We start from the raw sequence: 27,963 nt of genomic DNA, 5'->3' as shown, positions 1-27,963 counted from the left end.
TTTTAAAGGTTAAAGCCTACCAAACCCATTGAAAGTAATGAAGTAATATACAGACATATTTCATCTGAAATAAGTTATTTACTCTATTCATAACACTTAAGTTTATACAGGCTTACTTAGGAGTTTGTAAAACTGTTTTATGAAATGCAATTTTCAGAAAACTCATCTTTGAAAATCAAAATATTAACTGATATTACATACAATATTAACAAACGCATCAGTAAAGACATTAAACTCAGCCAATACAAAAACAACCTCCACACTATCATTGTTCATTGATGCAAAAAGAAACAGACTGTTTTTATTTGCTGAAAGCCAACACCCACTGTGTAATAGGAAAAACAACTTCAAGTATGGCACAGGTGTCTACAGTAAACTGACCTACCCTGCCCTTGAAGGAAAGATCTGGAAACTGTTTGGAAAACAGCTCACAAAAGGCTGCTTCTAGTACATTAGAAGAAAGCAAATCAAAGGATCTACACCTTAAAATGTTCAGGACTTTGAAGACAAATGTTATCATGGGTTTTACACAGAACTGTAGCACTGTTGGTCCTAATTAGGCTGTGCACTAAGCTTTGGGACACCATTTTGGTCATACTTTTCGTTCCAGAGGGGTAGAAAGTATGAACAAGATAAAGGGTGCCAGCGCAGCACTGGTACCAACACGAAAACCTCCCTGCGATAAGCATTAGCTAGAGAATAGTATAATAAAATAGGCACTAAACTGCTTGTATTAACTCAAGTCTTCTACAGTAATTAAATCATCCTATTTCATGACAGCATGTTCGTTTTGTACAAGCTGTAGAGCCCTTTCTGTAGGAACTTGTGCCTTAATCAGGCAACTGCAGAAACACACTCAGTATGTATGTCACTGATTATTTTGCAGACCCATATTTTCTAAATACTGCTGAACTCCAATCCCATTGTTGGTTTTCTCACAACAGTGTACCCAGAATAATTCATCGTGAGAAAGCTACACATGCGTTAAGAGCTGACAAACTGAAACACTAATGTTATTGCCTGCAGATGTAACAGTGTGTATGGGGGTGTGACATAAGACTTCAGGAGAATGGCCATATTCCTGCGGTTAACTGCTTTGAACCGCAACACATTAAAAGCTGACTTCACCCCATTGTGAAGTGAGGGGAGGGAAACTCCCACCTGACAGAAGGTAAGGTGCTGTTTCCTGACCATTCTGCATGGCAGTGACAAAATATGTATTCTGTCAGCAGATCTTCATAATCTGACAGATCTGCTTATAGCCCGGTTCAGACATTGAAAAAGCAGCAGCCATAAAAATGGCAAAAGCGAAGCTATTGTATCTACATCCAAAAACACTCCAGACTCAAATCTGCCTCACAGTTGAGAACAGTAAAGAAAAATGGCAGATTTGCTGTGTAACACAGGGCTCTTACATCAAGACAGTGCAAATCAACAGGGAGGGCGGAGAACCTGTCCAGTCAAGTGTAACACAAGTTTTTCTCCTAAATGAAGCCTCAGATCCACATATTTCAGACTTTCTTCCCATACGACCAAGTTCAAACTCATAATGGAGCATGTTTTTTACTCCAGGTTCTGCCTACTCAGGTGGATACTCCAAGAGAGACTATGTATCACTAGCACTGCCAGCTGAACACTCTCCATCTGTTGAAGATGCGTCTAGACAGCATGATGGCCTCTTTTCAAGAACTAAAACACAAACAAGTCCAGTAACTCTCTGAAGGTCAATTAGATATACTTGCAAAAAACTTAAGTCCTACGTATTGTTTGATTAGATTACGGGAGCTATAGTCTAAGTAGCTGTTATCTTTGCACTTTTCTTGGTGCTTTGCAAAACTAGCAGGTTTACCTAACAGATTTCCTCAAACTCACTGAACACATGAATTATGTATTTTCTGTTTAGCCTTGCTTAGTATTTTTGGGGAGAGGTAAAAATAAGCATGGAAATAAGTACATGCTGCACTTTTTGAACTGCACAAGAGTAAAGCAAAACGTGAAGGAAACAGAATTTAACCAGACCTTTTATTTACATCTGATAGTCCGAGAACCAGCAAATTGAGGCAAAAAAACTTCATCTTGTTAAAAAAGAACTGTTTCAGGACAGAGGAATTCTGTTGGGGTTTTAGTTTAGTCCTAGGGTTTTTTTCCTGTTAAAGGAATATTCTCCCATATGCATGTTGCTAGGGGACAAATAGCTGTACTTAAGAAGGACAAAAAGGGAGTGGGGCGGGCCTGGCTACTCCTTTGTTTACACCTGGGTGTGGGGTCAGTTCGCTCTGAGCGTCCGGAGAGAGAAGCTGCAGAGAAAGGAGCTGCTGGTCTTTTTTTTTCGGCCGTTTTTCTTCCTGCTGGAAACAACGCCGGGACCCCAAAAGCCGCTTTCCCTGCCCTGCTGGAGGCCGAGCTGTGGCTGCCCTGCCCCACTGCTGCTGCTTCGAGCTTTCGCTGCGCTGTAGCCCTGCTCGCCCTGCCTGCCTGGGCATCCGTGGGGTTCCCCTTTTGGATACATCTCGTCCGCCACCCGGGATTTGTGTTTGTGCCTGCCGCTCTATCCTGCCGCTCTATCCTGCCGTTCCAGCCTGCTGTTCCTGAGAGTCTGGGATCGGCTGCCCAGGGGTTTGTGAAGCCTTTGTTCCATCCCTCCCGGGATCCCAGGCCGCCATTGCCGCGTGTTTCCCGAGCTCGCTCCGGAGCGCCCCCTGCAGCCGCGGGGGAACCATCGCACCTGCCCTGCTCACCGGGAGCCGCCAGCGCCCCTGCCGGCTGCGAGCGGAACTGCACCCGAGGGGAAAGGGCCCGACAGCCCAGAGGGCTGGCACTGGGTTTGTGTGTGCTGTTACTGCCAGAGTTGTTGTTTTGTTTGACTGGTTATATACATATACATATACATATATATATATTATATATATAGTAAAGAACTGTTATTCCTATTTCCCACATCTTTGCCTAAAGGCCCTTGATTTCAAAATATAATAACTTAGAGGGAAAGGGGTTATATCTGCCACTTCAAGGGAGGCTTCTGCCTTCCTTAGCAGACACCTGTCTTTCAAAACCAAGATAAATTCTTTTGCTGGGAAGCAGAAAATATTATAACACAAGCAAGGACGAGTTAACTGCTATATAAGAAATGTGCTTTACCATAGAATCAGAATGACTAGGATGCAAGATCTCTAGTACCACCTCCTGCTCAGAACATGTCCATCTACATACTCAGGCCTACACCCCACAAGGATGCATTCTTCAGAGAATTATAATATCTATTTTCAAAGCCAAAGCAATTGTTATGAAACGTAACTAGAACACACAGGCAAAGAAAGACTGGGTTGGTCAAAGTGAAACAATCTGCTTTGTTTATAATTCATCAAGTGTGTTGGGCTGGAATGGACAAAGCTTTAGTCCAGCTTTAAACAGTACTAACTGTAACTACTTACTAATAAAGCTGCAATTCAACAGTTGCTGTTCGAACATGGGCCCAAGAACGGCAAAAGGGTGCCAAGACAGACAAAGAACTATTGTCTTCTGTCCTGAAAGGGAAGTTTCAACAATTTGGAAGTGACAATATTTAGGTTTGCTGCAGCAAACACGCTTGTGTAGTCAACTGAAACTGCTGATTCACTGGCACTCCCCATAAGTCGTCTTTCAGGAAATACACAGTTTTCAGCAATAAGTGCACTTAGCAAATTTAGCAGCATCAAATGACATGCACTATCACATGTATATATGCTGATATATACAGCTGATACCAGCGCTAAAATAATGGAATGTGCAAGACATCTCCAAGCTTAATTTTCCTCACTGAAATTTAATTCATATTTAATTCAATTGTAAAGAAAGAACCCTCTGTTTTTGACAGTAAAGGAATAATAACTTGAATAATTCATTTAATCTTTCCCTGAAAGTACAGCTTCTTACAACACTGACAAGTTTCAGTACCAGCATCATACTGTACATCAGGGCAAGTAATTCTTATCAGCTGAGAAGCCTCAAGTGTATTTGTTTGCTTAAACAAGCAATTTTACAGTAATACACAAATCCTCACAAATTATTCCAGGTTACCAAGGGGGTAGAAAGATGGACGCCTTTCTCTATTGGACACTCCATTCCCCCAGTTTTCTGATGCCTATGTTCATATCAGGCAGTATGGGATATTTAAACACCTGCAGTTAAATATTAAACCCCTTCTTCCTCACCTACTATTTAAAATATATATGCTCAAGAGCAGGACTTTTGTTTCCTCTGCAGTCAGTCTGTACACAGATGACATTAAAATAACAGCAAATGAATATTTTCATGCTTGATCTCTTTTCAGAGGGAAAAAAGGATGTTTCTGCTGACCTACAGTGAAAATTATATTGGAAGAATTACCTTAAGAGGTTCCGATAAATGCCAAGGACATTAGATTAAAAGAGCAGGTGCCCCAAGCCACGTCATGTTTTCAGAAGAATTCTGCCAGCTCTTTAGAGTCACATTAGCTTCTGAAGTTACTCTCTTTTTCAGGAGTTTCACTGGATGGTGGTGGTGTGCGTGCCTCTCCAAAGAGCCAAAAGGTTACCTCTGTTCAATGTTACTACGTCTCAGTCTTATTGGTACTTGTGCACTCCACCCATGTGGCTGAGCACTCCTCCCTACAGCAAGAGGATTAACTACGATCTGTTAATATCACCTCACTGAGTTTCACTGTAATGAAAGCTCACTGAAGAAAAGCCTTTCTTTTAGAAAAGTTCTTTTAGAAATCAAAAAAGACTGACTTTGGTAGATTGAGGCATACAGAGTATCCAAGATTTTTCTATTAAGCTGTTAATGCACAGTATTTTTTTGAGGTGATGAGTAATAATTCTGAGTAAGCAGCATACAGCATTTGGCAATTGCCAACTTTTAACTAGTCACTACTTTTACACTGCAGCTCTCTACTTTCCGTTCTTGATACCAAGAGCGTACCCTTATCTGAAGGGGCATTTATCAAGCTTGACACAGGTCTGTCTCAATGAACAATACTGTTTTCAGGGAGACCTTGTAAAAACATGCTATCATTCTGCCATGGAGAACTCAGACTCCTAAAGATAACTGCATGTAATTCTGCCAGTGACAAACTTTGACATTCCCCTTACTTCTATTAAATGCAAGTATACACTATCAAAATTATTTACCACAGTTTTTACAAAGTGAATTAATAACACTTTTGGCTTTACTACTGGAATCCCACTTGTTTACAGCAGTAAGACTGGCTATTTACTGCATAGCCAGCTGCAAGTTGACTCTTCTAGTCACCTCAAGACTGAGCATTTGTCTTGAGACCAATTTTCCTTTAGCCATGTACATCACCCTTCGTTAAATAGCACTGCAAAAATGTTGACTGACATACTCTTAACAGCTTAGTGGAGCTGTAGTGTCACAAGCCTTTCACATTATTTGATACTGAGTTAGCAGTTTTCAAGTGTTTTCCTTCACACAGTATTGCAGCCAAAAGGCAACGCTCTGCTAATCTGGAATTTGAACTGTAACTTTCAGGCATCCATTAGCTATTTCAGAACATTCTGGTTCACCAGCCTGGCTATGCAATTTACTTTAACCTTTCTGTGCATTTGAATCTTGAAACAATTAGCATATTTAGCTAATTTAAGGGAAAGACAGGAGTAAGCCATCTCAACTAAGTTCACTACCTTTTGGGGGCAGGGGCTTGAGAGGAGGGTTCAAGACCTCTACTAAGACTGAAGACTACCTGTTGATGCTCTGACTAGATAGGAGAGAACAGTTTTTAATTAGGAACATACAGGTGATCACAGCTTTCATGGATACAAAGATTTAAAATTATCTTAGTGCACATATATCTTAAGTGCACATATATGTACAGCTCCAGATTTAGATAAACAGCTCCCAACAGAGTAACAGGTAAGCTCAGTTATGAACTGAGATAGATTAGATCATTTAGCAGTTTCTTCATGTAGACAGGTGCCCATACTTTACAAAGTACTAGAAGACGCAAGATCACTTAAGAAACTGAACCAAACCCACACAGCACAATAATTATTACCCAAAACAGCTGAGCTGGAAAGACTGAAGTTGACAGAAGAGCAGTATAAGCTTAACACTTATGTACACAGGAGAAAAATGGAGTTCAAAGCTTACTTGGTTACAGGAAATATGGTACTGTACACATACAGGATAGGTAACGATCTGCAGATAGTTCTAGAGACGAATCAGATTTAGTGGTTCTCAAGCTGGGTAACTTAAAAAAAACCTCATGGTGCTGTAAAATGGTAGCATACAAGATCCACGAAATAATCCTACATTCTATGCAACACATATAGGATCCTAGCGGGAATGCTGAGTTCTATTTTGGTGCTACACTTCACGGAAAGATGAGGACTGAGTTTGGAACAGAGACATACAAGGTATCAGAAAGCTGTAAAAGACATCCACGTGAACAACAACTGAGGAATGGGGAACTGGTCTAACAGAAAAAGACAAATTTTAAGTGTTTCAAAAATGAACAGAGTAACCTCTCTAGATTTACTGTAAGACTGCTTAATAAAGGAGAACTCATATTTTATGAGGATGGCAAGAAATTCCTCTGACAGCAGAAACAGGCTAAAGTGATTCCATAAGCCCTTATCATTACAACACTTCCCAATCTAACTTGTTTCACTGTGGATGGTAAAGGATGACTTTAGTTCATATTAGGGGAAGAATTACAATGAATTTTATGACTGTTCCTTCAGGAGGGTACTTCAGTTTATTTCTTTGCTGATATCTATACCACTTAGATGTCACTGAAGAGCAAAAAGAAAAAGATGGTATTCACAATTGAAGGACGAATGAATTTGAAAAGCTAGACAGGGTGCCCAGACTTGAGACAGCCACATCCTTCTCCTATGTATTTCCCGCTCTACCTAAGGTTCTGGCCAAAATCCAATAAAAATAAGCGTATTACTGCCAAGTTCAGAAGTCCGTGCTTGAACATATTTGGTTATTTAGTTATCAAGGAGCAGTTTTGCAAACACTTCAAATTCAGCTTTGCTGGGAGATGTCAAATGTGAATACACAAGAACTTAAGTTACATATTTAACGTCAACATACAGCAGTGACAGAACAGCAACAAAAACACATCTAAGTTCCTGCATAAGCTTGAGCAATAGTTCATGGCTTTTTAGTTCCAAACTAGTACAGGGTGTTTTTGCAACACCTTTAAGCGTGTCTCTGCCACTCATCAGCAACTTGCCTACACATTTCAGTCTTTTAAACAGGCAAATAGGCTTTTAAAATAGCTTTTAACAGTTTAATATAGGTATCTGAATGCTGTCCTCCAGCCTCCTCTCAGGCAAGCTGCACTACTGCTGCAAGCCAGAGCCTCACAACGCCACAGTGACAGTGGGTGACTAGCTTCTGGAGCAAAATGCATTACCACAGAAACGGTAAGAGTGTATGCTATACAATCCATGTCAGCATCAAACAGAAACATTTAAGACTTTGATGTGTGCTGCAGAGCATTAGACAAAAGAACAAGGAAATTCAAATCAGGTTAATAGGAAACAATAGCTGACATCAAGATTACTTAAGAAACTTGTTTCAACACTTAGGACATGGATATCAACACAGGCAAAAGGAGGCCTCATCATCACACTCCTAACAATCCTCATTATGAACTTGATAAATAAAACCAAAGTTGAACAATATATATCTACTCCCATATATCCCATGCTTTCCTTCATCTGCACTGTTGCTTCCACTTATGTCAGTCTTATTTTTGAATGGGTACAGGTGAAATTACGGCCAGAGGAACTAGTGCTAGTAAGAAACACCAAAAAATTAAAATACTATGGAGCCACATTCTCCTTCCTTTTCAGACCTCAGCAACAACTGCTGAGGAAGCAAATACTTTAAAAATCACACATTACTGAAACAGCTGAATGCCAGGAGAGGAAGTAGATGGGGATATGGCAACAGAGACTGCTCCTATTGCTCCCTCCTATAGGATGTATCTGAAGTTACACTGCTGGAAAGTTTTTATTTTAAAATAATTAACAAGACTGTATTTATAATTAACAGTCACTCATCAATATTAGAATATTTACCATTGCTAGAAATTGACAGTGACTAGTTGTCAACAATATAGTAAGCTGATTAAAAAAGAATAGATTTATAAAGGTCATAACATAAAAAGAGACTTCTGAAGACTATTTGCAGCATTTCACTATGCACTTAAATACAGTCTACACAAACATCTTGTTTCAGTAATTCCACAAAGGTCTGCCAGAAGATAGGAACACTAAATTTAATGTACAAAACTATTTACTGATGGCAGAAATTTATGCTTCTCATTTAATATCTATTTTAAAAGCCTCATACATTAATATGCTGAGTCAAAATGTTTCTGTATCATTCCGCTGCATATATTTTCCTATTCATTCTAATTATCTTACTAATACTAATTTCAGTCCAGATCAGCTTTGGAGTGATTTATTTGCATGTCTTTACTGCCATTATCAGTATACAAAATATAAATCAATTCTAGGGCAAGATTAGAGAGGTGTAAAAAAGGAGGAAACTGCCCTGCCTTCACAGCCTTCAATGTTACAGCTCTACTTAAAATTACTTAAAATTGCTGCGGATAAGTTAAACATGTACTACCCTTCTGTACTGTTGATCACCTGAGCTCATATTTCACAAATTGAAACTGATAATGGTTTCTGATTAATGGGTCAAATTTTTTTGCTCTACCACCCACTGCTAGTAAAATATTACTTTGAGAAACTTACCTCTATTTGCATTTTTCAATGTTTTTTTAGAGCACCTAAAAAAAAAAATCTCATAGATCAATATTTACATACAGTATTCAAACAAAAGCTTGACTTTAAGTATAGTTAATGTGAAATTTCTTAAGGCATTAATAGGTTGAAGGAACAGGTAGATGCACTTGGGTCTCAGTCTGAAGCTGACACAATCAAATAACAAAACAAAAACCAGGAACTGAGAAACTTTGGGTGCTTATAACCAAGTTTGACGTGAAATTCAAGGCTTCCTCTGAGTTTAATAAAAGTTACTCATGCAGAAGCTCTTATACTTAAGTTCATAAGAGAAATAACACAAAGATAAAAGGCAAATTAAATTTATAAATACTTCAATATTTTACCTGAAATCTTTCACCCTGTTTATCCAGAAGCTGACTTGTATTACCAACAGATTTAAGCAATCTGACATTAACTCAATGTTTCAGAACAGGAACAACTAGAGCAGTTAGAGAGGGGGTCCATTAGCTCTGGGTAGGGTACTCTGTGATTACTTTGTTATTAAGATGCTTCTCAAGTGCACAACATTGTGGTGCTCTGGTTTTAGCCACCGGGAGTTCTGCTTTTGAATGGTTTTGCAGTCCTGTTAGACTAGCAAAAGCCCACCTGTACCCCTTGTCCTCTCAACCTGGCTGCCTTTTCTGCTCCAACATCACAATTACTGTTATTAGCAATATTTTTCAATGTGTAACAGCACATTCAGTAATTCTTTTAGAACAGTACATTGACAAGGAAAAACAAAATACGCAGATGACCGTAACAGTGAAACTAATGACTCTTATAGATAAGGTAACTGCTAGCTTTTTTCGCTTACTTGGGAAAAAGGAACTCCATTTTATGTAGTGAATTTTCTTAAAATTTCAGGCTGCTGATGCTTTTAGTTTTGAAGTTTTTCACAACAATATCCTGAAGTGCCCTTATTGATTGCAACCAAAATTATGCTCTTTCAAGTTTGCTCTACAGTTTTCTAAATTAACTTGTGAACTAGGACCAACAGTCAGAAAATAACCACCTCACAAGTAAATATCTCAATTCTAGCTTACTGGTGTGAAAATATATCAGAGTTTAACAAGTGAAATGAATCAAACATGTCGTTTTAAAAAATGAAATGAATCAAGTTAATAATTACTTAAGTTTTTCTTAAATTTGAATTTAACAGACCGCCAAATCCAGTGTTTTGGTTTTTTCCACCATTTTAACTAGGTCTGCGCTTAAACAATGCAAAAAATGGTATCCAAAACATCTTATTTGGTTTGACAACTGGTATTTTAAGAAACAAGTTGTAGTATACAAAGAATTGCACAAAATTAGAATTACTTAAAAGCTAAACTATCTTTGTCCCCAAGGTTGCCATGTCTCCTCCCTTTTTTAACAAAAAAAAAAATCTAAAAAAAGAGATGTTTTACTCTTCTTGATGTTTTTGTATACCCCTATTCTAACTAGCTAATACCTTCCCCAGTATAATAAAGAGTAAAAACAATAAAGCAGTAGTCACCCCTCTTCAAGGAAAATTTTGACTGAGGGAGACAGGCCACCTTCATTTAAGGGGGACAGGTCCCTTCATCCCAGAAAAGGGACAGATGCCAATTAGGTTTGGAAAATAGCTACCTGATGCCTTTCACAGTCAAACTTTGAGATTCATGCCTCCTGCTCTAGATATAAATGCCTTGTACATCATCACTTCAAAATGAAAAAGAAAACCTACCTAGTCCTGATGCCTTAAGAGGCCTCCAAGAAATGGAGACTAGACAGGAGTAAAGGAATAAAAGTAGGTATTTATCTGAAAGGCCTTCAAAGGTACACCCTGGGAGCCAGAGGCTATTGCCAAGATGGACCCCAAGATGGACCCCAGGTCACGAGTTCTTCACACTTTTATAGGTTTGGTTCATTTGCATATCAGGGTTAATTCTCCAGTTAAAGCTTCAGTTTAATGATATAATTTCCCCTCCACTCGCCCCCCTTAGAAGCTCTTTGGATTATACTTTTTGGGCCTAGGACAGTCTGGGTGTCCTTGAAGAGCAGGCCCGGAGAGGCTTTGTTATGTCTACCCAGCACAAGTGGGCAGAAATTAGCAAGCTACAAGAAACCTCAGAGTTACACACACTAGACAGTACAGGATTCGAAAAATATAAAAGTTAAAACCTAAGGCATCAGTCCCTACATGCCAACTTGTTGGATATCTAGGTATCTCTCTGAAAAATTAACTTTTCCAGTTTGAAACAGCAAAATCAGATATTGTAAGAAGTTCAGCAAGACTTAAAACAGTATTTTGGTTTGACAAACAAAAGATTTTGCAAATACAAGACCAAAAAAACTATCTATTTTGCTGAGGAGCCACGAAGTCAACAATGAAGACATGAAGAGTCTGTGTGCAAAAAATAAAAACTATGATGGAACAAAATGGGACAAACCTTAACTGATGTAGTTTCTCATGAAGTATTAATTTCAAAATAAATTCTCATCAGGTTCTCAACTCAAGTAGAAGATTAATATTACAAGAAATCATTATATGGATCTCAGGAGTTCATTTGCTCAAAATAAGCTTACTTATACAGATGTTTCTCACAACAAACAGCAATTCACTCCCCTCACTTCCTCACAGCACTGAGCTAACAACCTTTAAGCCAGTTTATCTAGTATTAGGTTAGAAATTCCAAACTACATTTTGAAACCATGGGAGAGACCTGGAGGAGGCAGTCTTCCAAATTATTATTAATAAGAGAGTAGCTTTCAAAATACGTCAGCACTGTGGTGCTCAAGTACCATCAATGTTTAGACACCAGAGAAACACCAGATCAATACATTTAATGAAAAGTTTAAGTAGAAGAACAGACTCCTGGTTACACGTGAACTATTTCCTCGTTTGCCTCACTGATGGCTTTACAGTAGTTTTAGATGTATCCTTCCTCCAGTTCAGGGCCATGAATGAACATTTTAGAGCTATACTTGAAACACTTAATGGGGTAAAGATCCAGGACCTCAATACAAGAAAAGAAAAATACAATTATAACCCCCTCTGCAAATTCTAATGGTTTTTAAAATGTTTGAACATTAGCTGTTTTACATTTCTCAGCCATCAGCTACTAATTGGTTCTGCTAAGCATGAAGTTTTTCTATTTCTGCTTATACTCATATTTAATATAAAATTAATTTTAAATCAGTGTTCCCTCTGTTTGGAGCACAATGAAACACAGTCAAAGTTTCGGTCTATTTTTCTTACTCCGAAGATCAACAACCTTGTGACATGCTACTTTAAATCTCACAAACACCCTTTTGTTAGCAAATAGCTTAAGCAGCCTACCAAAACTACCTACCCACTCAGTAAGCAACAAAGAACTTCAAAAACAAACAAAAAAGTACTTTATGTAGCAGTAGACTAATGTTAATAAAAATAACTGTTTAGTACAGGAAATAATTTCCTCTCTTGATTTTATTCAAACTATTATATGTCAAAACCCATTTTCACCCAGAAGGAACAGCTTTTTAAGGAACTTTTTCTTGAGGTTTGGTAACCGGACCAGAAAGTTCCTTCAGAAAATGTCAGAGTTAGCAATACAAATCAGAACTTTTCAGTGCAATGAGATATTTTGCCCATCTTCTCCCACCCTCAGTCAAGTTTTTGGTTATAAAACTTGCATGAGCCAAAATAAATTAAAGGATGGATGAAGAGTTACTTAAAACTAAGGCTCACTTAAGTGCTGTCCATACAAACTTGAACAAAAAATGGAACTAACTTCCAGACTCCACGAATTTTTTTTTTCAGATCCTATCAAAGTTATATTGGAAAAATGTACTGTTTCTTAAATATTTTCCATACAAACTTATATAAAAATTACAGGACATAGCAGTAACCCCTCAATGAAAATACAGAAACAAGACACTTGGAGACATACTCTTCAAGAACCACTTAAAATAACCTGAGTGAAGACTGGATTTGGACACTTCTGTGTTGTGTTTAACTGTATCGAACACCTATTCATGTAAATACCACACTTTTCCAATGTTTCTGGTGATAAGATTACTGTATATTTTTCTAAGATCAGCTAGAAGAACAGATGCACCTCTATACCTACAACATTTATCACACAAAACTATTACTATTATGAAGGCAACGGAATATTGCACTGGAAAGAAGATGTTAGTAACTCTGATATTCCATTATATACTTTCAACTTGAGTCCAACCTATTATTACAAGATTTCAATAACTTCTGCTGTTTTCCTTGCTTTGTCTGGATCATGACATTCATGATATTTAGTTGCATAATACAAAAAGGATGCTTTTAAATAATGTATTGCTTTAACTACTAAATGTTTTGATGGTTTATTTAGAAGTGATGTGCCATAATATTTTCTACTCCATTTAAGAATGAAAACAACTGCTATTTGCCTTAAATACTGCAAGAACTAGAGAGCAAAAAGGAGTATGAAAGAAACTGAAAAATGTCAAATAGCCATGAAACTGCAAACTACACATACTGAAAAAGCTGTAAGATTTGGAACAGTCAAGCCCAGTGTTATTATCTTAGATGCAAGATGCAAACTGAACTGTTTCTTGTCAGTTCAGCATATACAAGACTTATTACCACTTCCTACTTCTAAACATACTTTTCTTCTATTTTTACAACATTCCAGAACATCCTCACTCTTTAAAAAATAAGCTGAAAATAACTTTATTAAAATAATGAGAAACGCTCTCATTAACTCTATCCCTATAATAATTCTAAATACAAGGAAAAAAATGGGTAGTGGAAATAACCAACCCTTCATTCTACTCCTTGAAGCATAAAAGCAGAGATCTGGTACAGTTTATTTATTTAAATAACTACCAAAATCTTGCAAAGCATGGAAGTTTAAACTGTCCAAACTTAAATCAATGCTAAAATATTATTTTTTTGAAGTGGAAAAACTGTATAATTAGCCAGGCATCCTTACAAAGGGAGGTCACTTTTGGAATGCTAGAATTTGTACTCCTTAATACTCATTCATGATCTGAAAAGGAGGTTGAATAAGACAACTTAAGCTTACCAATAATACCAGACCAACAAAGCAAAATAAACAGATACCTCATTACAGGGGCTGAGCACTAATGGAGGTAAAAAAAATCCGTGTTGAAAAACACAAGATTTTTTTTTTTTTTAAAACAGTTCAGAGAATCAATTCCAAATTAACACTTAAAATGGCAAACTCTAAACTACTACCATTCAACGATCACATATTAAAAGTTGGTGATTCCATAAACTTGCAGCTCAGAACTCAGCAATGGTTAAGGTGAGCCTTACAAAAGGGAATAGAAAATAGCATGAAAAAGGTGATGAGCAGACTTTAAGACAGGATCTGTGTTTTTTCATCACTCATTCCTACAGAGTAGCATGCAATGACACAGACCGCAGTTCTGCTTATCCAGCTTCTGGTTAAGTTCTGCACTTCCCCAGCTAAATGGTTCGGGAAACCTAGTCTGAATTTTAGCCTAGAGCTATCAAGTTCCATGACTAAACTAAACCATACCTGAAGACTCCCAAGCCTATAAACCAGTTTTTGAAATGCCAGTTCTATGGATATGCAATCCAGTAACTTGTTCAGTGTATCCTCCTGAGAAATTTCTCTCAGGTGTTGCACTAGGAATAAATTGCAGTGTTGTTGTCTCAAGAACACTCCACTGTTAACTATATTTTTTCATTAGACTACAGGAAAGAACCCTGACTTTGCAACTTAATTCCATATGTTTTAATGTTACCTCTGTATCAAAATGAAGGCAAAATGCCAAGATATAAAGGGATGATGCATAGTCCAATTGAGATGATTTTTTTCTTAGAGAACCATTATCAAAAGGCAGCACTTTAAATTTAAGAACAGGTACTGCTTACTGCAAGGAATGGCCAATAGGTGAAATGTCTTAATTGCACACAGTACCTATACAGACAACACTTCAAGAAGCTCAAGGTAAAAATTCATACCTGCTTGGATATCTATAATAATTCGTATTCCTGTAATACCTATGTAACCCAGATTGAGAGGCCAGGTATTGTAGGTTAATGCTACACCTTGGGACAGTACCTATCTTGTTCCTGAAAACATAATGGATGTTTTGTGTACTTTCTACCTGACCTGAAGGGCTTGAAGGTCAGGTACTTTGAAAATGAAATTAGATGAGTTCATTGAAGATACAAGGAACAGATCAAGAGCTGAACTAAAATGCTGATGAAGAGTAGTGCCTTAAAAGACAAAGAGACAAAAGCCAGTAAGCAGAGACAGTAAAAGTGGTCAAATGATGAAAAAGAGGAACCTAAAACCAGAATGATAACCTAGAGAATTGACTCTAAGACTAACAAGTTAACATCTAGCATAGATAAGAAGCAATTCAATAATCAGTGAGAAATGGACAAAACCATGAAAACGTCACTCAAACATAATGAAAGCTTTTCTTGTTTCAAACTAGAGAGCTCAAGAAAGGCTCACAGTTGTTAGCTTCCAGTAAAGTCTTATCTATGAAGAACAAGTAAGCCAATTCCTTTGAAACATATTTAACACACAGCTTCAATCTTGAACTTTTATCTGTCATAAATACTGTGAGTACTTCAATGACTGTACAGAGAAGTTTAAACTCTCTGCAAGCACTATGCTTGATCTAATGAGGGAATGAGAAATGAAATTAGAAAACAGAAAATTACATACCTTGTGTTGTTCTATTGCATCTACCCACTGTTGTCTGTGGTCTGGGTCCTGAGCCCGGAGGTACCAAACACTATCATTCACGCTGATATCAAATCTGCATTCATCAAAGTCATGGGGCTGTGAGAGAAGAGAGTGTAAGAGTAGCTAAAATTAGCACCTTTATCAAAGTTACCTCACATTATTTTGACACTCAAACACTGATTAGAAAATCTGGTCTATACTGTCTCGAATTCACCCTATATTCTGAATTCTGTGTTGTGTAGCTGTCTCAAATAATAAACATACACTCTCATAATGAAAGATGCCGGTCTTCTGAAATAGAATAGCCTGTGTGATACATTCTTATTAAATAAAATTTTCATAAATAAATTCCACACACAAACAAGTTCCATGTTTTCAAATACTTTGAAACAAATCCTTCAACAAAGTATCTACTCTATTGGAAAATATGCCTATATATACATTTTAATTTCAAAACAGGACAAGAACTCCGTAACATTACTGTTACCAGTATACTAATTTTAGATGAAATACATACATCACAGCAAAAAAATACCAGGATAGAAACATAAAAGCAGAGTGTATCTAAACGACAAGCCAGAGCAGGAACTTAAGGAAGCTGTGACATGCACTGCCTCAACTATTTTCACCATGAATATTTCACAGATAATTGGAAGCCACATGCATTCCTTTCACACATCTCCACTCAACTGCATCTAACTTTCAGTTCACATGCCTTAAATACTAATAAGCTTTTACTAATGTAACAATGAAACTGTTAAGGAAAGTACAGGGAAAACAATGATCTAATCTGCCCTATACCCTGACACTGTCAGTTCAAAGTTACTCCTTAGTAAACATCCAACTGAGCCCAATATTCCCCACTCTCTTCATCTTTGAAAGCCATTCTTAAAGACACATAATACAGGTGTAGCTGAATGCCTTTTTGAATTTGAATACAAAGAAAAAATACACATGAAAATAATTGCATGAGGTTAACAGGCTCCAGGATAAAGGCTAGTGACACAGTCTGAAGGACCACAAATATTGATACTAGACACTGAAGACAAGTCGATGCATGTTAGGAATATCCTTTACAACACATGGACCACTCTGCCAATACATTCATCTTGCAGACTAAAACATTGTGAATGTCTCATGTAACACTCCACAAAAGAAAACCTAGAAGTAAGTCTCATTTGTTGTCAAGCACACCATTCTAGTGTGAGATTTTTTTTCAAAGAATTGGGAAACCAGAAGCTACCTACACATTAAAAAAAAAAACAAACCAAAAAAAAATCCAAACTTTCTCTTTTTCTGTTTTTAATATACTAAGGAAGAAGAAAAGTATAACATAATTCCAATTACCAAATAAAAAAACTAGCTAGAAACAGTTTAACAGAAGTGCATTAAAAAACCAAAGTGTAAGCTTAAAGCTGTGTGTATTTGGTCAAGCATCTGAATGCTCAATTTTAAAGAAATTTAAATTTCCCATAGGAAAAGTCTCCAGCAACTCTAAGAATTCACAATCAAGTCAAACAACTACAGCTACTAATTACCTATCTCAAGTTAATTAAATTCAAAAAAACTTCCAAAACTGGTTCTGTACACTCCTTTGCCTTCACTGAACCAGGCAAAGGGGTGTAAAAAGGGACATGAGGTTGTTTGACCTCAGCTGGATGCCAGGTGCCCACCAAAGCCTTAATCATTACTCTCAGCAGGAGAGAGGAGAGAGAATATGACGAAAGACTAATGAATTGAGGTAAGGACAGGGAGATCACTCACCAATTAATGCCACAGGCAAAACAGACTTGACTCAGAGAAAATAGTTTAATTTATTACCAATCAAATCAGAGTAAGATAATAAAAAAATTAAAGGCATCCCACTCCTTACCAGCCTCAACTTCACTAGCTATTTTCCTCTACTTCATTCCCCCAAGCACTGCAGGGCAACAGGGAATGGGAGTTGCAGTCAGCCCAAACACTTTCTGTCACTCCTTCCTCATGCTTTTTCCCTGTTCCAGCATAAGAACTTTCTCACGGGATAGAGACCTCTGTGGTCTTCTCCAACATGGGTCCTTCCTAAGGGCTGCAGCTCTTCACGAACTGCTCCAGTGTGGGTCCTTTCCACAGTCCTTCAGACACAGCCTGCTCCAGCATGGGTCTCCCACGGGGTCACAAGTCCTGCCAGCAAACCTGCTACAACTTGGGCTCCTCTCTCCATGGGGCCACAGGTCCTGCTAGGAGCCTGCTCCAGCATGGGTTTCCCACAGCCTGTAGATGCTCATGGGCTGCAGGGAGACAAGCTGTCTTACCACCGTCTCCCCCCACAGGCTGCAGGGTAATCTATGCTCCAGCACTTGACCATGTCTTTCCCCTCCTTCCTCACCGACATCTGTGTCTGCAGAGCTGTTGCTCTCATGTATTCTCAGCCCTCTTTCCCAATCCCTGTTGCACAGCAGTTTTTACACTTCCTCAAGTATCTTATCACAGAGGCAATATACCATCATCACTGATTAGCTCAGTTTTGGCCATCAGCAGGTCCCTCTTGGAGACAGACAGAACTGAGCCTGTGAGACATGAACACAACTTCTGCATCTGCACATAGAAGTTGTATCTGTAGCCTCCCTGCTACCAGAACTTGCCACATAGACCCAATACAGGACACCAAGCCTCCTAGTCCAGGCCCCTCTTCTTCAAGCTGCATTTTCTATTATTACTATATATGTAAAAGAAGTTCCTCTGCTTTAGAACAGCAAACTTGCCAAGGCAATGTGTCATGCTTATATGCCTGTTCCCAGCTGCTCGTCTGACAGGCCCTCATTCAGTCACGTGATGGGGGGGACATGCATCTACAATAATCAAAGATATTCCAAAAGATCAGCCAAACAGAAAGTGTAGGAAGATTAGCTATCAAGGTTTCTCCTGACGTGACAGCATTCCTCAGATTGATCTCTCATTCTTGAAGTCTTTTGGGAAGAGTTATAAGCAATTACATTATATGTGATTAGAAAGACTTGCCAAAATTAACCTTAAAAGCCTGCGGCACTACTGATGCCACACTTCCATACAGTGCACTTACTTCAGTTCACAACCATCCTTGCCATCCCCTGAATCTCATCTCTAACCTAAACATTTTCTAATGCAACTTAAGACTATCACCTCTGTTCTTTTCAAAGGCAGGTTTTTGTACTCTCCTTCTTTCCAAAGCAGCTTTTAATATATTTGAAAATCCATGCCTCGTTGCTAAGACACAGAAAGAAAATGTTTTCTCTGAGGTCTAGCTAAAACTTTTAAACACTTTTGTGGGCCATTTATGGCATACACACTTCTGCATTACATGTAGTTAAGAGACTAAGACATCTCTTTCCCTCTCTCTCTCTCCCTCTCTCTATATATAATTGACCAGCCAGTCAAAGGAGGAGATTGTCCTGATCTGCTCTGCACTGGTGCAGTCTCACCTCCAGCACTGCGCACAGGTTCAGGCACAGCAATATAAGAAAGACATAAAGCTATTAGAGAGCATCCAAAGGAGGGCCATGAAGATGGTGAAGGGTCTGGAGGGGAAGCCTTATGAGGAGAGGCTGAGGACACTTGCTTTGTTCAGCCTGGAGAAGAGGATACTGAGGGGAGACCTCATTGTGGTCTTCAATAGCCTCACGATATCCTCACGAGGGAAAGGAGTGGGACAGACACTGATCTCTTCACTAACATGACCAGCAACAGGACCTGAGGAAATGGCATGAAGCTGAGTCAGGGGAGGCTTAGGTTGGATATCCAGAAAAAGTTTTTAACCCAGAGGGTTGTTGGGCACTGGAAGAGGCTCCCCAGGGAAATGGTCACAGCACCAGCCTGACAAGAGTTCAAGATGTGTTTGGATGATGCTCTTGGGCACATAGTGTGATTCTTCAGGCTGTCCTGTGCAGGGCCAGGAGTTGGACTCAATGATCCTGATGCATCCCTTCCAACTCAGCATATTCTGTGATTCTATAAATCAGGTCTAGGGTTATACTCAGCTCAGTGTGCAGTTCCATATTATAAAAAAAACAGCTGATCAGGTGATCCTGTTAGACCAAGTTGCTTAAAGAAAAAAACATTAACAAGGTTAAATATGCTTCAAAAGGAAGTTAGGCAGGTGATACATTATTAGCTGTTTACATATTTAACATCCTATAGTATGTATTAATTGACTATATTCCATATATTTTTGGCAACTGAAGTAATTGTTCATCATCCTTTTCCTCTGTTGTTTTTTTTTTTTTGAAAATATGCTTTGTTGGAAGAACCCTGAATTAACTGAACACAAAAGACAAATAAATCACCTGAATCATGTGATGTGTTTTTTTCTTAACACAAAACAAATCAGGTTGTTGTCGATTAACCTCCTTCTCAACCAGTACAGAGTTCACATTTCATTTTCACCAATAACTTGGCAGATTTCTGTATGTAACTCTTTGGCATCATCTGTTACGTTCTCCTCCCCGCAAGCTATAGACAAACTTCCTTGGTCTACCTCTGGCTTTAAGTGCGTATATTGTTTTCTGTAGCTGCATCTAGCAAAGACCACAAAGTGTTATTCACAACTTCTCAGGTCTGTCCTTTATTTTTCTAACGTTCTCATTGTAGCGGGTTTGGTTTGTAATGGGGCAGAAACACCAATTTAGTGTAGTGGTTTGGTCCAAAATACTCATTACTGTTTATCTTCTGTGAGATGAGAATTAGGAGGAATGCAAAGCAGGCAACAAACTTGAAAGAATATAAGGAAGTTTAGTACTAGACCTAAAAGAAGGGGAAAAAAAAAAATCATACCACACCTTCAGAACACTTCTCCTCCCCCCACCTTTCTCCCTTTTCCCACTGACAATGTACAAAGACAACCCTTGAGATGTTCAGTCTGTTTATCACTTCCATAATAACCTTGTTCAGTCCATTTAGGAAGAGGAGTCTCTCTTGCCCATGATATGAAAACATTATCACATCGAGACAGCAGCCCGGGTTGGTTCTCTGCTCGCATGTGAGTCCCTTCCCACGACTTGCAGCTTTTCCCACAACTGCTTTCGAGGGTCCACTCTTGAAATTACTGGGGTATAATTTTAAGGTTGAGCCATTCAGAAACAAAAGTTCTCTTCACCCATCTCTGGGAGCATTTCATCTCTAAGAATAGAGGCCCTCCTCCTTCCCTGGGGCAAAGGGTCCTCCTCATCTTCATCTTTAGGACTATCTCTGGGAGCATCTCTAGGAACTGAGGTTTTCTCCTTTTCCATTTGGAGCAAAAGTCCTCATTGCTTCCATCTCTCCCTGTTCAAATTTCTCATGAAATTACAGCTGCTTCAGCATCTGCCTAGCTCAGCGCAGGTGCTTTTGCTCTCAAGTACAAGTTGAAGGCTCCACCCCCCATGCCTTCATGAAATTACAACAGGTACTCTGATGCATCATAGCTTTACAACAGAATTTCAGCTCTAAGCATCTCCTTCTTCTCCCTCAGGTTTTCAGCTCTTCACAGCACTAAAAGGGTTAATCTCACCTAGGCCTTGCAGCTGGAATGTTGCTTATCTCTGTTGCTCACATGATCTTTTGCCAGACAGGGGTGCAGCTTCAGCTGAATCTTTGCCACACTGCAGAGGGGGAGCCGGGCTGCTCTGTCTGCCCATAGCAGGGATGTGGGGGGGTTCCACGGCTGGAACAGGTCCATGGCTCCAGGATGGCCGTGGCCCAGCCCGGCCTGGCCCAAGCAGGGCCTGGCTGGGCCCGCTGGCCCCCACACGGGGCCCGCAGCCACCTGTGCCAGCGCCGGAAACGAGAGAGAGCTTGGAGGGGGAGTTTGCCTATTCTTAAGTGTGCATCACAGAGGCGGTCACAACTTTAAGTGGCTTAAAGAACTGTCCACATTCAAACAGGCCAGCTGATAGGTTCTATCAGGTCACAGAGGAAGCTGCCAGCACCCCTTAGCAAGAACTTCCGGGACTATGCTTCCTAACCCATGACACTCATCAGACTAGTTTGACTCTCTCCTTTACGCTCCCTGGAAGTTCTTCCATTTCTCTTCACTTTCTTTCCTGTAGATCTCAACCCATTTCATTTAGATCTCTTTTTTTTTCTGAGGCTCACTGTTTCCAGCCTCATGTTCCCTTTCCCCTTTCCACTCAGAAGCTGTTATAAAATGGTACAGTTCTTATCCAGTCACATGACAAGACTTTGGAGGATAAATAGGGATTTTCATCCGTAACAAGCTAAGGACATGTGCTGAGGCCAGGATATGTCCTAATGACCTTTCTGTACAATCAAGATAAGGCAAGAAAGAGGAATGTTTTAGTTATGCAGGGAAGCAGGAAGCAAGTAGGAGTTCACCATCTACCCCTGGGCTTTAAAGCACCTTGGAGAACTTCAGCGCTTTTTCCCACCCCACAGCAGTCTTAAGCAACAAACATAAATTGAGAGGGCACTGGGGAATAAAACCCTGATCAAGACACTTTGAATGGGGGCACCTGAAAACATTTACAGCATTTTCAAAGCTGAGTTGGACAGACTTAAGAGTCTGGGGCAGAGGCAACCTCTGTGTATGTCAAGGGCTCCTTTGAGAGCCCACATGAAAAAAAACCAAAATCAACAAAAAGGCCCCACAGCTAAATCATAACTCCATTCAAGCATGTGCTGCAAGAAATAGGCCCCCAGCATCCTCAAACCCTCTTTCTGTATGACTCCTAAGCTTTTTTCCAATAGAGAATCCTGCAGAAACAATGGCAATTCCAAGTATTCAAGCATCCTAGATCCTTCCAAAACCAACGGATACTAGCTCTTAAATTCTAAACTTTTCTAAGTAAGAACAGTTTACAGGAAAAAACACTTACTTGGCTACAGTTACTGAGGAAGTTGGTAGCCAGCTCAGGTCTCATGAGTCATAGCTGATTGCATTGCCACAAAATCCTTCCTGCTATAGAGCTGTCAAGCCTGAGATATTCATAAAACAAGCTTCAGAGCAGTATCTGCTTGAAAAATACTGGTTCAGGTGCTTAAGGCAAATCACACGGGAAAGATTAAGTGTTTTTATATACTTTATAACCCTCAAGAGTACTCTGTGGGAGAAAAAACCCAAAACCAAGCCTTGAATGAAGAAACTTTCGCTTTCTCTCTCACTACTCCAAATGGTGTTCATGGCATTTTGTCCTTTCCTTACAGAGGAAAGCCAGCGTGATTCACAGCAGATAGAACTCAAGTCTGCATATTACAATTATTAAAGTGTGCTTCTGCCACTAATCTCATTGCAGAACTAGAATTTATCTAAGCTAAAATTATTTTAAAATTTTGAAGGTTTTTCTTATTAAGAAAATCTTGAGCAGGGAACTATGACACAAGACAAACAGTAGAGGCCTACAGAAAATGAAAACTGCAATTCCTTAGTTCTCAGACATGAATGTCACTAGCATAAATTCAACAGAGGCTGTCATACAGCCTAAGCTGAAACACGAAACCTGATGTTCCCCTTTTGCTTCTCTTAGTGCAACTCAAAGCAAGTCAAGAGAACTTCACATTCTTTTTTCCAAATAGGTTTGAGTATGGTGTCAATCAGAAGTTACTTAACTGAAAATTGAGAAAACAAACTCAAGTTTTGGTACAGATTTTTTCTTTAAAAAATAGCCTACACATATATGCCTTAGAGTACCTAAAAGCTGAGTATTGGCATTTTTAGTAGCTTTAAGAAACAAAAAAAGCCTTATCAAATAAAACTGACTTAAGTAAACTGTTTTGCATGTATTTCATTGATGCAAATGCTGTAACTCATGCCTGCAGACTTTTTCTTTCTGCAAGTAGCATGTGTATAGGGACAAATCACTCCACAATCATTTCTTTTCCTCTTAGAATACAACTTGGTGCATTCTGCCCTTTGCTTCATCTGCTGAGAAAATAGCAAAACACCACTTTACAACTCTGATTTGCATGCATCTTTCATGTTAATACACCTGTAAATCTTTTAAATACAGCAAACTTCACCAGTTTCAACTTAAATACCTCTTATGAAAGTAGACATGAAAAGTTATACCCTGGGAAACGAGATACAAGCCAGACTATAGCTATTCATAACCAATGTTTCCAGCTCAAAAGAGCTGAACACACAACTTTTTCCACGTGAACAATGTCACTGTGCTACCATGCAAGGTAAAATTTATCTATTGGTTAGTTTTTTTCACCATTTGCATGGGATTGAGGAAAGAGTGTCCTTTTTGCACTGTTCTTGAACTTCCTGGAATCCTCCAGTTACAAAGTACCTGAACAAACTACCACTTCCTCCACAAAAAAACCAACACCCCCCTGCCAACAAACAAAAAAACCCTACCCCCCCCACAAAAAAAAATTAAAAAAATAAAAAAAAAGAAACAAAGAAATATGTTCAGAGTAGTTACCACAAACCTACGGATTTGCTTGTTTTCATAGATCATTCAATAGGTTCTGGACCTGGATGTATTCATTCAAATTCCAAAACCACCTCTATCCTCTCAAGTTTTCAACAAGAAATTCAAAAGATCACTCCAGGATAGTATGGATAGGACAAGAAAGGACAGAGAGGCACAAGCAATGATCAGAAAAAAATAAATTGCATCTGTAACATGGTATTACTTTCAAAACAGACAGAAAAAGAGCACTATATTCACCCATAAGCAAGGAAACCTCACAACAGAAGGCAACAAACTGGACAAAGGGAGAAATGTGCATGCGATAATTTACGATGCAATGGACAAAACCAGTATCCTATGTTAAAAGAAGAGAAGACATAATATATGATAAGCTATAGAAATAACATACTAAGCACCTTAAAAATTAGTTTACCTGATGGAATAAGAAAAAGGGAAAGCAATGCAATGTAGCAGGCAACAACATTAAATAAAGAAAACAACAACAACAAAAATCACTCCATAATTTTCAGTAAGCAACGTGTATCAAAGCAAAAAAACCATTGCAGTTACTGAGAATTGAGGCCAATACCAAAGTGCGCAGTTTGGCTGTGGGAATAAAGGCAAAAAAGAACTTATTTGATACCAGGAAAAAAAAAAAGCTATATGAACACATTCTACATGAACCTACATTGAGATGCTAACAAAAACCCCAAAATAAAAAGCTTACTTTTAAGATTTGTGCTGTACCACTGAAGGAATTAGTTCTAAAAGCACACATGAAAACTGTATTTCAGCTCCCATGCAAAACCAGTTTGGAACTGGCAAAAGCTGTGGTAAGTTAACTAGAAAAAAGCAAGTCAAAAATCTCAGCCAAGTTTCAAAAAATGCATGTCTTAAAATAACTTTTTGAAAGCATTTAATTTATGAGAGATCCAAACTGAGAAGAAATTTTCCTCTGCTTCCAAAATGTAAGATGTCTGAAAACATGCTAACGTATGAAAAAGCTTTGAACAGTAAGATAGTGAAATGAAGTACCACTGACATGATTTTGAATTTGCATTCTAGGTGGTGAATAATACTTAAAGTCATCAGTGGAAAAATCGTATCAGCCGAATCATAATATGTATTTTACCAAATAATATAATGCATGGTTAGGATTCTACCAGACAAGACCAGTCAAAACACTTTAGTGCCTCATTAAATAGTAAATAGTAGTATTTTTCAAGTTAGACTATTTCTCTCCAGAGCCAATGAAAAGCTCGTGGGTCAAGATAAAGACAGGGAGATCACTTACCTACTGCCAGCATGGTCAAACAGATTTGACTTGAAGAAAACTGACTTAATTTTTTGCCAAGTAGAGTTGGATGGCGAGAAACAAGACAGAGCTAAAAACACAGGGATGAGGGATTGGGAATGAGGGCTATGGTCAGTTGGTAACAATTTAATTCTGCCACTCCTTCCTCATGCTTTTACACGCTCCAGCAAGAACTGTATCCATCAGTGCAATTCTTCACGGTAAACTTGTCACAGCATGGACTCTTTGGAGGCTGCTGTCTCTGCCAGGACATTTCCAGCTGCCATGGCTGGGTTCAAAACAGGTTGCAATGTGGTCGTCTGGTCTGGTGTGGTTCTCTACACAAGTTACAGAAAAATGCCTGCACAATGCTTTCCTATACCGGCAGCAAGGGATTTCTGCTCGGTGGCTGGAGCATCTCTTCCTGCCCACACAGCTGTTTTCTCACACCTTTTCCTCACTCCTCTCTTTCTCACACACTGCTGAGCAGCATTTTTGCTATTTAACTCTATTTACCTTGAGGTATCATCACAGTGGCGGTGGGTGGGGCTCAGCTGTGCCCTGCACTTGGTCTGCTGAAGCTGACCATGTTCTGTGCAGGACAACCTGGAGTCTCCTCACAGAGGCTGCGTGACACACACCAGCCCCACCAGCTACGCTTAGTGCAATCATAAAAGGTCATCAAGATCCTTCTGTAACTATGACTTATTTTTGAAGACACTTGGCTTTGAAACTATAAACATTGAAGTTACTAAAGTAATTAATTTTGCAAGAATTTTTTAATATCAATATCTATCCTAGATCTAAGTCTCAGGATGGAACAACTTAAAGAAAGCATTATACTTCATTGCTTATAATACATTTTATTTAAAATGTACTGAAGTCCCAAAAGATACTGCAAGTTCTAATTTCATATATTTTTAATATTTGCCCCCACTACTACTCCAAGAAAAGCCAAGTGGATCCACAAACCCAGTGAATTAATGTCTGTCAAGAGTCACAACACAAAATTCTAGTTTCCCTTTCTGAGTTCTAAAATCAGTAAAAACCTAATAGAAACACTGGACTACAATGTCTTGCCTTTTCTTGTTGTTACTCTTAAGCAATAAGAACCCACTTTTTAGTTACACTGACTGGCTGTATTCTTTTTACATTGATATGTACTGTATTTTTTTTACAACAGGATAGGAAAACCTTATTACAAACAAGCAAGTAAACAAGACAGTTCTATGCCTATTGAAAGTGATAAACCTTTAGCAGCAAAACATGGGATATCTAAATGCTTGTTCATTACCACATTAAAAAGAAAACTTTCTCAAATTGGTATATTTACACATGTAGAAAAAAAGCTTATCAAGAAAACAGGCTTGAAAATATAAAAGCATATTAAATGTTTTTACATTCTTTGCTACTACCCAAATATTCCATTTCAGGTCTTTAGCCAGGGTATTTTCTTTTCAAAATGCCTTTCAACACCTATTTTCCTTTTAAATAATGATCTTACCTTTTCAAAACCTAGTTAAAGTAGAAACCAGTGAAAGCAGAAGCATGGTAAGCCGAATTTAAAATTAGTTTGATAGCATGGTATGCAAATTTAAAATTAGCTTGCTTTAATCCATTGCAAAGAAGCTCTCTCATGGGAGAACTGCCCTTTTAAGTCTGGATCAAGTATACATTGTACGTTACTTTAGTACTGAAACCACATTTAAAATTTGAAATCTAGAGACCTCAGGTGTAAACCTGGTCAATCTGGTTTTCTGCACACCTGCTGAATAGATTCAGATGCAAAAGTGATCATATAAAAACAATTTTCATATTTTTTGTGAGTAATCATCTATCTTACAGGACAATATCTTACAGCACATGATTTTTTAGATTAGTATTTTATCAAATTATTTCTGTGTTAATGAAGTAGAATTACTACATAGTATCAAGTCATACTGTATTAGTTTATATGTAAACATACCCCTGACACTGCTATTCTTAAGTGCCTATTAAAAAACCAATTGCTTGCAATAGCGAGACCTAAAGTATAACAAATGTGCACTTGAAGTGTCAGCTAAACTTTAGTCGAAGACATGGAATGGCACTATGTTACTAGAAGAAAGAGGGCAAGACTGAAATAGTTGTAAACCAGCATGTGCTTGCAGCCATCACCTTAAGCGATCTACTAGTGAGTACGGATACATGTAAAAGCTCCACGGATTAGTGAGTTGGTATTAACAGATTTAGATACACACAGAGAGAAATCAAGATATAACTAGTGGGTCTGTCCTGTTTAAACACAGTCTGAAGAACTTGAAACTTGGTCTAACTCATAAAACTTACCTTTAGAGCTAATTATTAGTTACGGAAATTGAAGCATACATGTTATTGTTTTGGTGAGAACCAAGTCAAAGCGAATCCCTTGCAGATAAATCCACATGATACTTCTCAGGTTTCCAGTTGGAGCAAAGTATTTGCATTATCCAACAACAACATGCGTCAGCCACAGGAAAAATAAAACCCAAGATAATTATATCATAGAAAAACATCAAGCTAGAATTGATTAGAAATCACCACATTAAATATCTTAAGAATCCCATAATATACAGCAAGAAGCTAGAGTTATTAATCAGGAAGGAAGCCAAGCAATTTTGTACCAACTTTAGAGAATGCAGAAACACTGTATGAGCCACTTTTTTTAAAGTTTATTTTTACTGGACATTCAAATATGGGAGCAGGAATCACACTCACACTCCTAGAAATAACTATCTGTATATTATTAGTTTAGTTGTATCTCACACGATGTACTGCAGTGTGGCACGGGAGACTCAACA

The 27,963-nt window shown here is 38.5% G+C and overlaps 1 protein-coding gene across 5 annotated transcripts in view; it reads right to left on the bottom strand.

The window, feature by feature from the left end:
• CERT1 (ceramide transporter 1) overlaps positions 1–27,963 on the bottom strand; it is a 78,376-nt gene that overhangs the window by 37,415 nt on the left and 12,998 nt on the right. For 4 of the 5 annotated variants that reach the window (XR_014227294.1, XM_082302154.1, XM_082302156.1 and 1 more), the window contains exon 3: positions 15,461–15,577. Coding sequence is in view for 4 of the 5 variants with exons in the window: in XM_082302154.1 (XP_082158280.1) it covers positions 15,461–15,577 (117 nt within the window). In the remaining variant the exon portion in view is untranslated. Of the gene's footprint in view, positions 1–8,756; positions 8,792–15,460; positions 15,578–27,963 lie in introns of those variants that run through there. The other variant, XM_082302157.1, reaches the window with a different exon arrangement.

The sequence above is a fragment of the Coloeus monedula genome, assembly GCF_965178545.1.
Source record: "Coloeus monedula genome assembly, chromosome: Z".
Lineage (NCBI taxonomy): Eukaryota > Metazoa > Chordata > Aves > Passeriformes > Corvidae > Coloeus > Coloeus monedula.
The sequence above is the reverse complement of the archived record's forward strand: the minus strand, read 5'-3'. Positions and strand labels throughout refer to the sequence as shown.